The 14922-nt window shown below is 38.8% G+C and overlaps 1 protein-coding gene across 2 annotated transcripts; it reads right to left on the bottom strand.

Moving 5' to 3' along the window:
* Positions 1-2229: 2229 nt before the first annotated feature.
* On the bottom strand, positions 2230-13345 carry LOC120077932 (FAD-binding protein). 2 transcript variants are annotated; one of them, XM_039032048.2, is made up of 9 exons: positions 13055-13345; positions 12720-12797; positions 12355-12422; positions 12126-12266; positions 11796-11837; positions 11362-11501; positions 2942-3016; positions 2558-2689; positions 2230-2474 (listed from the first exon to the last, which is right to left on the bottom strand). In XM_039032048.2, the coding sequence occupies exons 2-8, from the start codon at positions 12788-12790 to the stop codon at positions 2564-2566; spliced, it is 663 nt and encodes a 220-aa protein (XP_038887976.1). In that variant the 5' UTR covers positions 12791-12797; positions 13055-13345; the 3' UTR covers positions 2230-2474; positions 2558-2563. The 2 variants fall into 2 exon arrangements, with proteins under 2 accessions (XP_038887976.1, XP_038887975.1); XM_039032047.2 differs by having other exon boundaries at positions 2230-2689.
* Positions 13346-14922: the final 1577 nt, after the last annotated feature.

The following is a 14922-nucleotide window of genomic DNA, read 5'->3' as shown; positions in this document are numbered from 1 at the left end:
TTCGTATCTTAGTTTTTTAGAAATTGGTGAATCGCCGTATCCGATCGTATCTGTATCGTGTAGCCGTATCTGTGTCTATGCTTCATAGATCGTTAGTGGTTGCCACCTTCGGTCACAACTTTGACGATCTAACTCTGGACTTCGACAACCACTTCCGATGACAATTTCGGCGACCACCTTCGCACAAACAACTCCGACAACATACTTTGATAACTACCTTCACACAGTCAACTGCGACGACTAACTCTGGGATCTGACAACCACTTCTGACGACCAACTGCGGGCTCTGGAAACCACCTTCGCAACTCCGACGAAAACTACCTTTGATGATCAACTTTGGTGACAACCACCTTTGACAACCAACACTAATATTCACCTTAGGCGACCAACTTCAACGATGACCATCTCTATCGGAGACCCTTAATGACAACCCTAATTTTTGTGAACATATAAATAGATCTTTAATGACAACTCTATTTTTTGTGTATGTTCAACTAATATGTTCTACGACCATTAAAGTATATTGTATGGTTGTTGGTTATATAAACAATAGTATTTTGTCTACATTAAATGCAATACTTATATATAGAAGGATAGTTACTAAAAGAAAAACTGTGTTATCATTTTGTAACTTTATTATTTTCCACTTCTCACTTTCATTTTTTACATTCATATAAGAGTGGTTACTAAAAGAAAGATGGTACTGAAAATGTATTCTTCTTTTCTTTCTTTTATAATAAGTTAGTTCTTGCATTGATGTGGTTCCATACACATTTTCTTAAATCACATCTTTGCTCTGCCTCCATTTAGTTTTGGTGTTTCAATCTTATTCATTCTGGACATTTGAATGTGTGTTGTAGTATGTTTGGTTTCAATTTTATTTGCATTTTTAGCTTCATTCTAATCTAACTATAGTTTGTTATCTTACTTGTAGGGCTCAAGCTAATTGCACAATTTCTCTAATAATTAGTTCGAGGTTCATTAATTTTAAGTTCAGAGTCTACTTTCTATAGTCTAAATTTTGTTTAATTGTTGGAGAACAATTTGTGATGTATGTTATTCATTGCTATGGATCTTTTTAACATGTACATGGACATTTTTGTAGATATCGTTGTTTCATTTGTAAGTGACAAATTAGACTTAACCATAAAAAATGTTTGAATTTGTTTAGCAAAAACGAGTTTGCACAAAAATAAAGTTGCATTAGTGTAAAATGTAAAAAATAAAATATTTGCACAAAAATGACAAAAAAATCATTAACCATAAAATTGAAATTCATATTTCATAAATGTACAAAAAAAAAAAAGAAAAAAAGAAAAAAAGAAGATAAAAATTGATTTTGTTTTGTATGTTTTTTTTTAATTTTTAAAATTAACATTTATGATTGAGTTAAAATTAATTGAAGGCTAAACATTGAGGGTTATGGACTTGAGAAAACGTACATTTTATTGGAATATGATATGTCTTTGACGATGTAGATAAAATTGTTATGCAATATAATCGAGTGTTCAAATTATGTGGTAAAAATATATTAAGAAGGAAAAACAAAAAATCATCCAGTTTTTAAGCTTCTTTTAACGTTCATGATTAAGGGCCAAGTAGTTGTAAAAAGTATTCATTTGTTTGGGAAAATGTGTGTAATTATAAATTATTTTAGAAAAAGAAAATTTTAGGAAAATGTGCGTAATTAGAAATTTAAAAAAAAAAAAAAGTCCAAGACCAAATCAATTTCATTTTGAAAAATTGCACTAGATATCTCAACTCTAACTAAATTGTACACTCCCAAACACAGATCTTTTTACTTGACTCAACTTAGCATCCCATACAATACTCTAACTTCTTAAATAATAATTATCAACTCTACTCTACTCTACACACCAAATGCCCAAGTGTTGACATGAGTGGCATCACGATTGAAAATTTTTTAGTATTAAAATAATGTAAAAAATTTTTCTTACTACTTCCATTTATTACTTGGCACAAAAGTAGCATTTAAAAATTATGTTGAATTCACTCAATAAATGAATAATAAATAAATAAACCATTTAATGGCATCACAAAATGAATGAGAAGAGTATGTACGACGATTTTTCTTCATTTAACTACTTAGGCAAAATCATTGAATTAGATGACAAATAATCTGAAACATTTAATTTTTTTTAAAAAATAAAATAATTGAAAATTAAAATGATTTAACATGATTCTCCCCAAGGTTTGCAAGGCTGTCTGTTTGAATGGACTAAACATTGCTATTCATTTCTCATTAATTAACAACATTTGACATGGCTTCAAAAATACAACATTGAACTTTACATACTTGTTTACATTGGATATTCACTAATGCAAAATTGGAGAAACTAAAAAATAACCATTTAATCTAAAAAAAATGTTCACAGATGAACCGAACAGTTCAACTTAAAGCCTTTAATGCCCCTGGAAGATGATATTGATCCAAGAGAAAACTCCAACTCCAACTATCAGACATTGGCTTAACTCATTAACTGCAGCAACTTATGAACATCTTATAGACAAATTCATTCAGAGTCAAAGTTGTTACCAGTCATCAAACAAGCTTCCATGCTTGATGCATAATTTCATCGTCTATATACGGTTGTAAGGACCACATTAAGCAATATGTTTCGAGTTCCCCAGAGGATGATTTGAGACTTAAACCTGAAATAATCTTCTCCTGCAACAATTTACAGTTTCGATAATCTGGAAGAAAGGGGGGGTGGGGAGGGGGGGAGGGATCATAAATCCAAGGAGTACAGCTCCAATATACAGTTGTAACAAAAAAATAAAAACGATACCATTGCCTATTAGTTAATTACAAACTGCAAACTGCAGGATCGAACTCCAACACTATGACTAAACGTGCGCTCTAGCCACCATGCCATGTGCATTGTATGTTCACTTGGAAAATAACAAAAATGGAAGTTACCTGCATTCTGTGGTTTTTCTTGACCATAACTTTGATGATCCCCATCAATAAAGCATATTCATTCGCATCAGGTTTCTGGATAAGAAAAGGCAGAAATTGATCAAACAGTAAATGATCCGACGACAATTTTAAGAGATTTTTATATAGATGACTCTTTCTTAGCCCCCTAAATGATTAACGACCCAATCCCACAAACAAATGAAATTTAACCTTATGCTTGCGTTACCACATTTTATAATGTATCACGTTAAGGATGACCATGTCTACATTTTATAATGTATCACGTTAGAGATGACAATGTTTATTGTAGCCCTAACGCGATGACATTTTATAACGTATCGCATTAGGGATGACCATGTTATCATAGCCCTAACGTGATAATCATGTCTATTGTGATCTTCATCTTTCTCCACTCAACCGCAATTCATGGGGAAAACACAACAAAGTGCGAGGAAAATGAACATTGTGATACACATGGTCATTGCATTAGGGATACATATAACCATCCCTAACGCGGTTATATATAAATTGCTGTTAGGGCATCCAAAAAAATAAGCCCACAAAAGCACCCCTTTCAACTTGAGTGGTATGAGGATTGAGAAAATTTCTAGTACTATATGACAACTAAGTAAGATGTTACCAAGGAATAATTACAAAAAAACTTTGAAACTAAAGTCCAGAGCGAAACATGAAACCTCACTAAGGACCAAACCTCACTAGGGTCACTTTCCAAACCTCTAAACACCCTATCTCTCTCCCTGAACATCCCACAATAAAGCACATACCCTAGCAAATCACAAAAAACAGCCTTTCTTTGATCGCCGCACTAACATCCCTCCGGCCAGCTATCAGAACATCAAACTCTTGCAAAAAGCAAATCCACACAGACCTAGTAAACTAACTGCCCTAAAGAAGGTGATTCAAGTCTTCCTCCACCTTATGACAAAAGTTACAACAAAAAAGGCCCATAAACGAGGCTATCTTCCTAGCCAACTGATCCAAAGTGTTCATTGGACCAAGTAAAACTTGTCATATAAGGAACTTGATTTTCTTTGGTATCTTAATCCTCCAAACCATATCAAAGACCGACTTATGAATAGGAGAGGGACCCAACAACAATCTAAAGTAGGACTTGCAAGAAAATCCATTGATAGGATTCGGACTCCAGACCTAAACATCCATTCTCCCCTCCCTAAAATTACATTCTTCCAACAAAGCCAGGAGAGAGGCAACCTCCGTCATCTCCTTATTGGATAAATGACGAAGAAACTTGAAAAAAAAGACACAAAGCTCCCCGACCAAACCAAAAAGTCAAGGATTGTACGATTTTTAAAGGAAGACAATTGATAAAGATAAGGAAATAGGGAACAAAGGGGACTAACCCCCACCTACTGATCTTCACGAAAGTAAGTGTCCTTACCATCCCCTACAATGCAACGGACGAAATAAGAATAAGAGAGAAGCTCAAAAGAAATATCTTTCCAAGGATTTCGGTGTATGCCTTTGACCCCCTTCTCCACCCACTCAAAGGGATGAGTGCCATGCTTACTCACAATAATCTTACGCCACAATCATTCGGGCTCAAGGGAAAAACGCCGAAGCCACTTAACCAACAAATCTTTGTTTCGAAGACTTAAATTACTAATCTCCAACCCAACCTTATTCATAAATCGCCCAACCACCTCCTAGCTAACCAAATGAGAACCCTTTCCTTCATCCACCCCATCCCATAGAAAGTCTCTGATGTACTTTTCCAGGCTTTTGCAAACCAAACTGGGAGCTCGAAACAGAGAAAAGTAGTAAACAGGAATGTCACTCAGCACATATTTGATCAAGAGTTAGTCTGCGAGCCTTGGAAAAGAAACCTTTCTTCCAAGAGGCTAACCTTTTATAAATTTTCTCAGAAATGCAATTCCAAAAAGACAAAGCCCTTGGATTCCCCCCCCCCCCCAGGGAAGGCCAAAATAAAAGACAGGAAGGGTCCCAACCTCGCAATCGATCACATTTGTCCACCTTCCAAGTTTATCCTGGTTGCAATTAATACCCAAGATTTGGCACTTACTTTCCTTAATTTTAAAGCCGGACATAGCCTCGAAAAAACCCACCATATTGACTAAGGACTAGGAAGGAATCCTCGTTATCAGAACAAAACAACATCGTATCATCAACAAACTGCAGATGAGACAAGGCAACCTCATCATAACCAACCTTGAAAGGGTCAATGATATTTCCTTGCACACCCCTTAAGATTAGAAGACTTAAGACATCCATGACAATTAAGAACAAGAAGGGAGACAGAGGGTCCCCTTGTCTTAAACCTCTAGATGTCTTAATTGATCCCTTAGGAGTTCCATTAATGAGGATAGAATAATGCACATTTCTAATACAACCCCGCATCCACATTCTCCATTTATACCCAAAATCTTTCTTCTCCATCACCTCATCCTAAAAGTCCCAATCAACATGATCGTAGCCCTTCTCGAAGTCAAGTTTGAGGATGACTCCTACTTTCTAGCTCTATAGTCCTCAACGGCTTTGTTGGCTATAAGAGCCTGATCAAGGATCCGCCTCCCAGCTAAGAAAGTGTAAGCTTCTCGTTCCCTACACACAGAAAAACTAACAACCACCACACAAAAAAACAGAGAGAAAAGAGAATAATGAAGAACACAAAGATCCTTTGCTCTTTATTTATCTATCAACTTCTTCTTTTGGCCTCTCAAGAACATTCCGCAGCCTCCCTCTACAATCACTCCCCAAAATACACCAACACTCTCCCCAAAATATCTCTCGTCTGCTGAACTAAAAGAAGAAAGACAACAAGGACCTCCCCAACACCTTAGAGAGAGCTGGACACTTCTCTCCTCACCAAAGCCTACACAGCTTTCAGCAAATCCTTCCTGCCTTCTCCCGTACGATCCCTGTCCCTTATAACGACCTCGTGGTCCCCCTCTCCTTTTCCTCCCACATTCTTTTCCTTGTCTTCTTTGGATATTAGATCATTTCTCTTTTTACCCCTTCTTTTGTAAGTGTAGATAATTTGTGGCCTTACAATACCTCCCTTCTCGAAAAGAACTTTGTCCTCAAGGTTGAAACGTGGAAACTGTTGGTTCATGGCCCGAACATCTTCCCAGGCTGCTTCATTATCCGACATTCCCTTCCATTTGACCAGCCACTCATTTGTTGCAAGATCGCCATTCCATCTCACTCCAAGTACAGTCTCCGGGGTCGTTTGCAGCTCAAACTTCTCGGTCAACATGGGTGGATGTCGTTGTATCTGATGGCCTTGTCCTAGTTTCTTCTTAAGCTGCGATATATGGAACATGTTGTGTATTTCAGCTTCGGCTGGCAAGGCTAGTCTATATGCAACTTCCCCCACTCGTTCAATTACTCTGTAAGGACCATAGAACCTCGGTGCTAGCTTCTCACTCCTTCTCGCCAATGATTTCTATCTATAGGGCCTTAATTTCAAGTAAACTTCTTCTCCAACTTCAAAACTCAGTTCTCTTCTATGTTTATCAGCCTGCTTTTTCATCCGGTTTTGAGCAATGGCCAAATTCTCCTTTAATGCACTGAGAGCCAAATCACGTTCTTGTAATTGTTGCTCCACCGCATTGTTAAAGGTTTCCTATCTCCATACGTGATTAGAGGTGGTGGAGGCCTACTGTAGACTCCCTGATATGGGGTTGTCTTGATCGAGACATGGAAGGTCGTATTGTATCACAATTCAGCCCACGCTATCCATTTGTTCCATTTCCTTGGCTGTTCATTACAAAAGCAGCGTAAGTAGATCTCCAAGCAGCGGTTCACCCTCTCCGTTTGTCCGTCCGTTTGAGGATGGAATGACGTACTCCTTTTCAATTTAGTCCCCATAGTAGTAAACATCTCCTTCCAGAAGTTACTCAAGAAGATTTTATCTCTGTCCATCAAAATGGATAAAAGGAACTCCATGGTGTCGCACTACTTCTTGAATAAATATATCAGCTACTTGCTTGGCCGAGAAGGGATGTTTGAAAGGTGTGAAATGTGCATACTTGCTCAAGTGGTCCACTACTACCATTATGACATCAAAACCTTCGGCCTTTGGTAACCCCTCCATGAAATCCATGCTCCAATCCTCCAAAATCAAGTAGGGAATAGGAAGGGGACTGTAGCAAACCTGCTGGTGTTAGAGTCTCATATTTGTTTCTTTGGCATATTTCGCAACCTTCTACATATCTCTTCACATCAGATTTCATCCCTTGCCAATATAGTTCTCCACTCATTCTTTTGTAGGTCCTCAGGAAACCGGAATGCCCTCCTAGCATTAAGTCATGGAATGTGTGAAGTAGTGAGGGAATTAGACTAGACCTTCGAGAGAGCACCAATCTATCCTTATAGGTTAATCTATCATGTTGCCATTTATACTTTGACTTCCCCTCGAGATTGTCCTTCAGTATGGTGATGATCTTCTGGAGTTCCTCATCTTCCTCCACCTCCTTCAATACCACTTCAATGTCTATGATGGTTGGAGCTGATAAAACACTTAACTCCACTTGAGCTGGCACCCTTGACAAGGCGTCTGCCGCTTTGTTTTGTAACCCCGGCTAGTATAAGATCTCAAAGTCGTATCCAAGCAGCTTGGTTAGACACCGTTGGAATTGGGGCTGCACTTCTCGTTGCTCGATCAAGAACTTTGATGCCTTTTGGTCTGAAATTACTGTGAATTTGCTTCCCAACAAGTAATGTCTCCATTTCTGCACTGCTAGGACAACTGCCATAAGCTCTTTCTCATAGATGGACTTTCCTTAGGCTCTAGTCGAAAGTTTTTGACTGAAGTAGGCTATAGGCTTCGAGTCCTGTGATAAGACAACCCCTAAACCAGTTCTTGATGCGTCTGTTTCTATCAAGCCTTTGGAGAAGTCCGGAAGAGCTAGGATCGGGGCTGTCACCATGGCTTGTTTCAAATTTTCAAAATCCTGATTGGCTTCTTCATTCCATTTGAACGAGTTCTTCTGAAGAAGTTTGGTAAGTGGAGCTGCGATGATTCCATACCCTTGAACAAATCGCCTATAGTACCTTGTAAGCCCCAGAAATCCCCTTAATTCAGATACATTTTGCGGTTGTGGCCACTCCCTGATGACTTTGACCTTCCCATCATCAACTTCTACTCCCACGGCTGATATCCAGTGGCCTAGGTATTGGACCCTGGTTTGGCAAAAAGTACATTTCTTCTGATTTGCAAACAACTTATGGTCTCTAAGGACATTGAACACCACTCCCAAGTGTGTCTCGTGTGTTGAAATGTCAGGACTGTACACCAATATATCGTCAAAGAAAACTAGTACAAATTTACGAAGGAAAGGTCGAAAAACCTGGTTCATCAATGATTGGAAGGTGGCTGGTGCATTTGTGAGTCCGAACGGCATAACAAGGAATTCATAGTGACCTTCATGAGTCTTGAAGGCTGTCTTCTCAATGTCCCTCTCATTCATTCTGATCTGATGGTACCCCGACCTCAAATCCAACTTGGAATAGACCGCCGATCCATGTAGCTCATCTAACAACTCCTCAATTATCGGTATAGGGAACTTGTCGGCCACCGTTGCTTGATTTAGCTTCCGATAATCAACACAGAATCTCCATCCACCATCTTTCTTCTTCACTAACAGGACAGGACTGGAGTATGGACTGTGGCTTGGGCGAATAATTCTGGCCTTGAGCATTTCTTCTACCAACTTCTCAATCTCTTCTTTTTGGTTGTGACCGTACTTGTATGGCCTCACATTGATTGGTTTCTGGTCAACACTCATCAAAATGCGATGGTCCACGGCTCTTTTAGGGGGAAGTGTTGTTAACTCTTCAAATATATCCACATTCTGCTCGAGTAGGGCTCGAATCATGACCGGAAGTTCCCCGGACTCTTCGACTTCTTCCTTTTCCTCATTCCCTTCCTCACTAGCGCATTCATAGTTCTGAAATTCCACCAGGAATCCCTGGTCTTCCTCCTCCCAAGATTTTGTTAGCACCTTGAATGAGACCTCTGCTTTGGTCAGAGATGGATCACCCTTTAACATGACGTGCGAATTCCCTGCCAAAAACGACATGGTCAGTGATGGCCAATGGACTCCCATAAAACCAGTTGTGCATAACCAGGCAATCCCTAACACCACGTCCATCTGCCCCAAATCGATCGCCAAGAAATCTGCCTTAACATTCAGGTTGGGGAGCTTCAGTTCAGTTGCCTTGCATACTCCCTCCCCTCTTATAGCCGCTCCATTGCCGATCACCACTGAGAAACTCTTCTTATTCATTGGTAATTCCAGCTCATCCACTAACCTTCGATGCACGGAATTGTGTGTTGCTCCTCGATTAGCACCACTACTTCTTTCCCCCTCATCTTCCCTTTCAACTTCGTCATACCTCGGACGTATAGGCCGTACATTGATCTCAAGGCTATTTCGGTGGTTTCCTCTGTTTCCGGCTCTTCTTCTTCCCGTAACTTTTCCCTTTCCTCCTCTTCTCTTGTTGTCTCTTCTCTTTCATTGGTGATAAACAACATCAACTCTCGATTTTCCTTAGTCTTGCATCGATGCCCTGGTCCATATTTCTCATTACACCGGAAGCAGAGTCCCTTGTCCAACCGTTCTCGGAACTCACTATCGGAGAGGCGTTTCATGGGTGGATCCTTCTTTATGAAGTTGTTTTTCACAAGCAAGGTGATCCGTTTGGTCCCCTGCACTTCCAAGGCTTTCCCGCTCTTCCTTTCCATCGTCAGTCTCTCCTTCACGTGGACTTCTTTTTTGCCAGGCCCAACTACCCCCAGATCAGCTAAGGCCAACTTCAGGGCCACATTCCGGTCGCTCACCAGCTGGGCTACGTGCATACATTCCTCTAGCGTAATCGGCTTTCTACTAATGACTTCGGCCCTCAACATTGGTTCCAGCCCATTTATGAAGGCATCTTTGAGAACTTCTTCGGCCAAATCGGGTAGGGGTTCCGAATAGGTAACGAACTTCTTCACGTAGTCTGAATATGAGCCATCTTGCTTTATTCTCAGCAACCTCGCGCCTAAACTTCCTTCTCCGGTGGGTTTGTAATATTCGAACATTCTTCTTTTCAGCTCCTCCTAAGTATTGATGGGTCTCCGGTTGTGGCTCCATCGGAACCAATCGACTTCCTCTGGCCCAAAACTAATGACTGCGACCTTCACCTTCTCCTGATCGGATAACTCGTGGATTTCGAAGTAGTGCTCTTCCCTGTACACCCACGATTCCGGGTTCTCTCCAGTGAAAACAGGTGTTTCTAACCTTTTGTATTTGCCTTGTCGGATCCCCCTCCTCCATTGCTGGGGGTTAAATCGGCTTCATCTACCTTCCCCTTCATTTTCATCCTTTGACCATCAGATGCACCCGACTCTTCGGCTTTCCGAGCGGCATTACTCTCCCTCATCTCCTCTGTCAGCTTCTCTATATTTTTGCAAAGCCCTAGCAACATTTCCTTCATTTTGGAGACTTCTCTCTCATTCTTTTCCATCCTTTCTTCTATTTGTTTCTGAGCCATCGCGCGGTACGCCCTAGGATGAAGCGACTCTGATACCACTTGTAAGCTTCTCGTTCCCTGCACACAGAAAAACTAACAACCACCACAAAAAAAAAAAAAACAGAGAGAAGAGAATAATGAAGAACACAAAGATCCTTTGCTCTTTATTTATCTATCAACTTCTTCTTTTGGCCTCTCAAGAACATTCCGCAACCTCCCTCTACAATCACTCCCCAAACTATACCAACACTCTCCCCAAAATATCTCTCGTCTGCTGACCTAAAAGAAGAAATACAACAAGGACCTCCCCAGCACCTTAGAGAGAGCTGGGCACTTCTCTCCTCACCAAAGCCTACACAGCTTTCAGCACATCCTTCCTGCCTTCTCCCGTACGATCCCTGTCCCTTATAACGACCTCGTGGTCCCCCTCTCCTTTTCCTCCCACATTCTTTTCCTTGTCTTCTTTGGATTTAGATCATTTCCCTTTTTACCCCTTCTTTTGTAAGTGTAGATAATTTGTGGCCTTACAGAAAGCTCCCTACAACTTAGCAATAGTCGAATAGAGCACTCTCTTGAGACGATTAGCAAGAACCTTAGCCAGAATCTTATAGACACTAGTGATAAGATTGATGGGTCTAAACTTCTTCACCCTACTAGCATTCTCCTTATTAGGAATGAGACACACAAATGTTTCATCTATAGAACGAATCAATATGCCTCTCTCAAAGATTAGATTCCATATGTTTGTAGGGGTGGGTCATCAATCAGAAAAGTGCCCGTGAAAGGGTCATCGTACAAAAAACTCCAATTTCAACATCCAAGTAACAATATACAAAAATTTAAAGGAAAAATAATTATAAAGCTTTACAGAAAACATAAAGAAAATGGAAGTTGCAGTTTGCCTTATTAGGAACAGTTGCTTCATCTTCATTGAATTCTAGATCTTCATCTGACACTGTTGAACTGCATGGGGGATTTTCAGTTTCCAGTGCAATATTTACATCATTGAGTAGGCGCTCGAGTTTGTCAATTATGCTCCTTGCTGTTTGTTCCCATGGAATAATTAGATATCAATATGAGATAAAGATAATGTACCCAAAGTACTACCATACATGATGCCGAACAAGAAAATATCTTTCTATGAGAATAAGTCTCGTTAACAACAAAGAGGAAAAGAATGTGCAACAGAACATAGGGCCAAAGAATTTCCACAAAAGCTGTGCAAGGCATACCGAAATCAAGAACAAATATGTGAAGTTATCGTTACAAAACATATATGGTTACAGAATGTAATAGATAGCAACAGTTTCAACCTTGATAGAGAATTTTTATTTACCTTTTTTTAAATGATCATCCAGTCCAACCCGACATGAATGCACTACATATGTGAAAAAGAAATTGTAGTTAGACCACAAAAATGGATAAGGAAGATAACGGGGCATCAATGACAAATAAAAGGAAAAGTAAAGAGCAAACTATATCACTTTAAGCTATTGTTTAATTACGAAGTAATGGATGCATCTAATGGAAATAACACATTCTGAGATACAGAAGGACAGGAATGTGAAGAAAATTGAGACTACCCTTTCACTTATTTGTAAAACACAAGACAACAACTTCACCAATACAAGCATTGAATTTACAACAAACTTAAAGTTAAACATACACTTCTTTGTACTTTGCACGGCATCATGAGTATTGATGCATCCAGCCTCAATGTATGATCTAAGACTCTCCGTATTGTTCGTTTCAATGACATTCTCAATCAACTTTGATGTTCTATTTATCGCAGGTCGCCGAAGAAGCTCTGCAAGGGTTAAAACAAATCACTACACAACACTTCATCCAAACAGTAGAAGAAATGTCAAGAACTATATCAGATGCAGGACACAAACCAAGCCCTTGCTGAATGCCAGAAAGCAACTGACTTCCTAAGGTTCCCAATTCCTCAAGCTTTGCAACACTAGAAAATTAATGATATTAAACGTTTAATTCCAATCAAGTCGAACAAAATAAGAAAAAGGCTGTACAAAGCTAAGTCATGCACAAGAGGTTCCTTATTATGTGAAGCAACATGACATAAGTTTGAGTAATCTGAACTGATTACAGATAAGATCTTCTAAACCAGCCAATATACCAATAAGTACAGAGTTGACAATTTTCTTTCCTGAAAGATCTTTAAAAGCAATTGAGAAATGGCAGCAGACTCTTCGTTCAGTGTTATCTTATAAAACTAAGTGAAAAAATGGGTCTAAATTACCTAGCCATGAACTCTTTAAAAATCTCAAAAATCTTCTCTTTTGAGTCGAGATCAAATTTAACTTCTTCCATCTCAATTCTGCAAGAGAATTAATGTAGAGATGTTAAATCACTCTAAATCCAAAAGTTTTAAGTCATTAAGTTGAGGTTTATCTGAATCTTTAGATGTATTCTCAACACTCCACCTTATATTTGGATTTGAATATTAATTCATTTCATAAAGTCCAACGACTCGACTTTCTAAGACCAAAGCATCATGGGTAAATAAATTTCAGGCCAAAAACTTAATGGTATTCAAAATCAACTAAGAAAACTCGAACGAGCCCAAAACCTTACTTTGGCACAACACTTGAAGCGGCGGCGAATGTGACCGGAGACGTTCAAGGGCGGCGGCGCGGTAGCAGCTGCAAGCAGTAACCTACAGAGAGCGCCAGTGCCGAGAGAGAGAGAGAAGACGAAAGCGAGAGAAATAGAAACCCACACCCCGGTGTCGCTGCAACCGTCGGAGACGGGAGATTGGCCGGCGATGGAAGGCGGGCGACAGCCGGAAGACCGACTCACTGGCGGCGGTGCTAATTGAGGGCGAGAGAAAAAGAAGATTATGATTTTTTTTTTAAGCGTGGCCCTGAAAAAAGTTTTTTTTTTTTTTTTTTAATGGAATGAAAAGTAGCATTTTGCTTGCATTCTCCTTCGATTAGAAAACCATCCGTACATTGTGATTTATAAGTTTTGTTGATATTTGATACTCGATCCTCGATCTTCTATACTTGATGCTTGATGCCCTACGCTCTATATTATATACTAGCTACATGCTACTCGATCCTTGATACTTAATGCTTTACGCTCTATGTTTTATGTTTTATGTTATATGTTCTATGCTATATACTAGCTACATGCTACTCAATCCTCAACACTTTATGGTCTATTTTGTACATTCTATGCTCAATTTAGAAATTTGCTTGATGCTCAATGCTCGATGTTCTAATGCTCATACTCCATGTTTGATGCTCAATGCAAAGAAACGAAAAAAAGAAAAAAAGTAGTAGAAGAAGAAGAAACATAGAAAAAATGGGAAAAAAATAATGCATAAAAAAGAACAAAAAAAAAATAAAATGGAAGATGAAATGTAGGGAAAAAAAGCGGAAAAAAGAATCGTAAAAAAAAAAAGGAAAAATGAAGAAGAAGAAACTTAGAAAAACGAAAAAAAAATGCTACAAAACAAAGAAAATAAAAGAGGAATGCATTTAGGGTTAAAGCGTTAATTTCACACAATGATGATATAAGCAGAAGGCCAGAATTTGGTTAGTCTGTTGGGAACACATAGAGTTTCATTTTGACTCTGGTTTGTCCGTAATCGCTGCTGAACTGAATCTGTAAAACTGACTGGTTTTTCATTCTATCACTCAAGTGTTGATCTCTTACATGTAAAAGTATTGGTGGGTAGTGAATATTTGTATGACTGATTTGGATTCTTTTTCCTCAAATTTATCATAATAAGAGAAGTTAACAAGGGTAGATTCCTCACAAGTCCCATGGTTTTTATTCTTTACATCGGAAGGGTTTTCCACGTCGAATTCGTGTGTGAGCTCTTTGTTTTTAGTCTTCCAAAATTTTATGGCTTATTGCTATCCATTATTAATTGATTGCTTGATGATTATTTAGTATTTATTTGTGGTATTTTGGAGTACAATAATTTGATTGATTGTCTTGAAGAGGATCCCAGTAGATTGATGATATATTGTTTGGGTCCTATCACTCATTGTCCTTGTGGCAATTAACACACCAACCAGGGGCCGAAACAATCCAAAGGCTTTGCTGAAAAATCTTAAAAAGCAATTGAGAAATGGCAGCAAACTCTTCGTTCGGTGTTATCTTATAAAACTAAGGGAAAAAATGAGGCGAAATTACCTAGCCATGAACTCTTTAAAAATCTCAAAAGCATTCTCTTTTGACTCGCGATCAACTTTAACTTCTTCCATTTCAATTCTGCAAGAGAATTAATGTAACGGTGATTAGCTCTAAATTCAAAAGTTTTTAAGTCATTAAGTTTAGATTTATTTGAATCTTTAGGTGTATTCTCAACACTCCACCTTATATTTGAGTTTGAATATTAATTCATTTCATAAAGTCCAACGACTCGACTTTTTAAGACCAAAGCATCATTGGTAAATAATTTTCAGGCAAAAAACTTAATAGATTCAAGA

This window comes from Benincasa hispida, chromosome 5 (assembly GCF_027475165.1).
Source record: "Benincasa hispida cultivar pf3 chromosome 5, pf3_genome.v1.1, whole genome shotgun sequence".
NCBI lineage: Eukaryota > Viridiplantae > Streptophyta > Magnoliopsida > Cucurbitales > Cucurbitaceae > Benincasa > Benincasa hispida.
The sequence above is the reverse complement of the archived record's forward strand: the minus strand, read 5'-3'. Positions and strand labels throughout refer to the sequence as shown.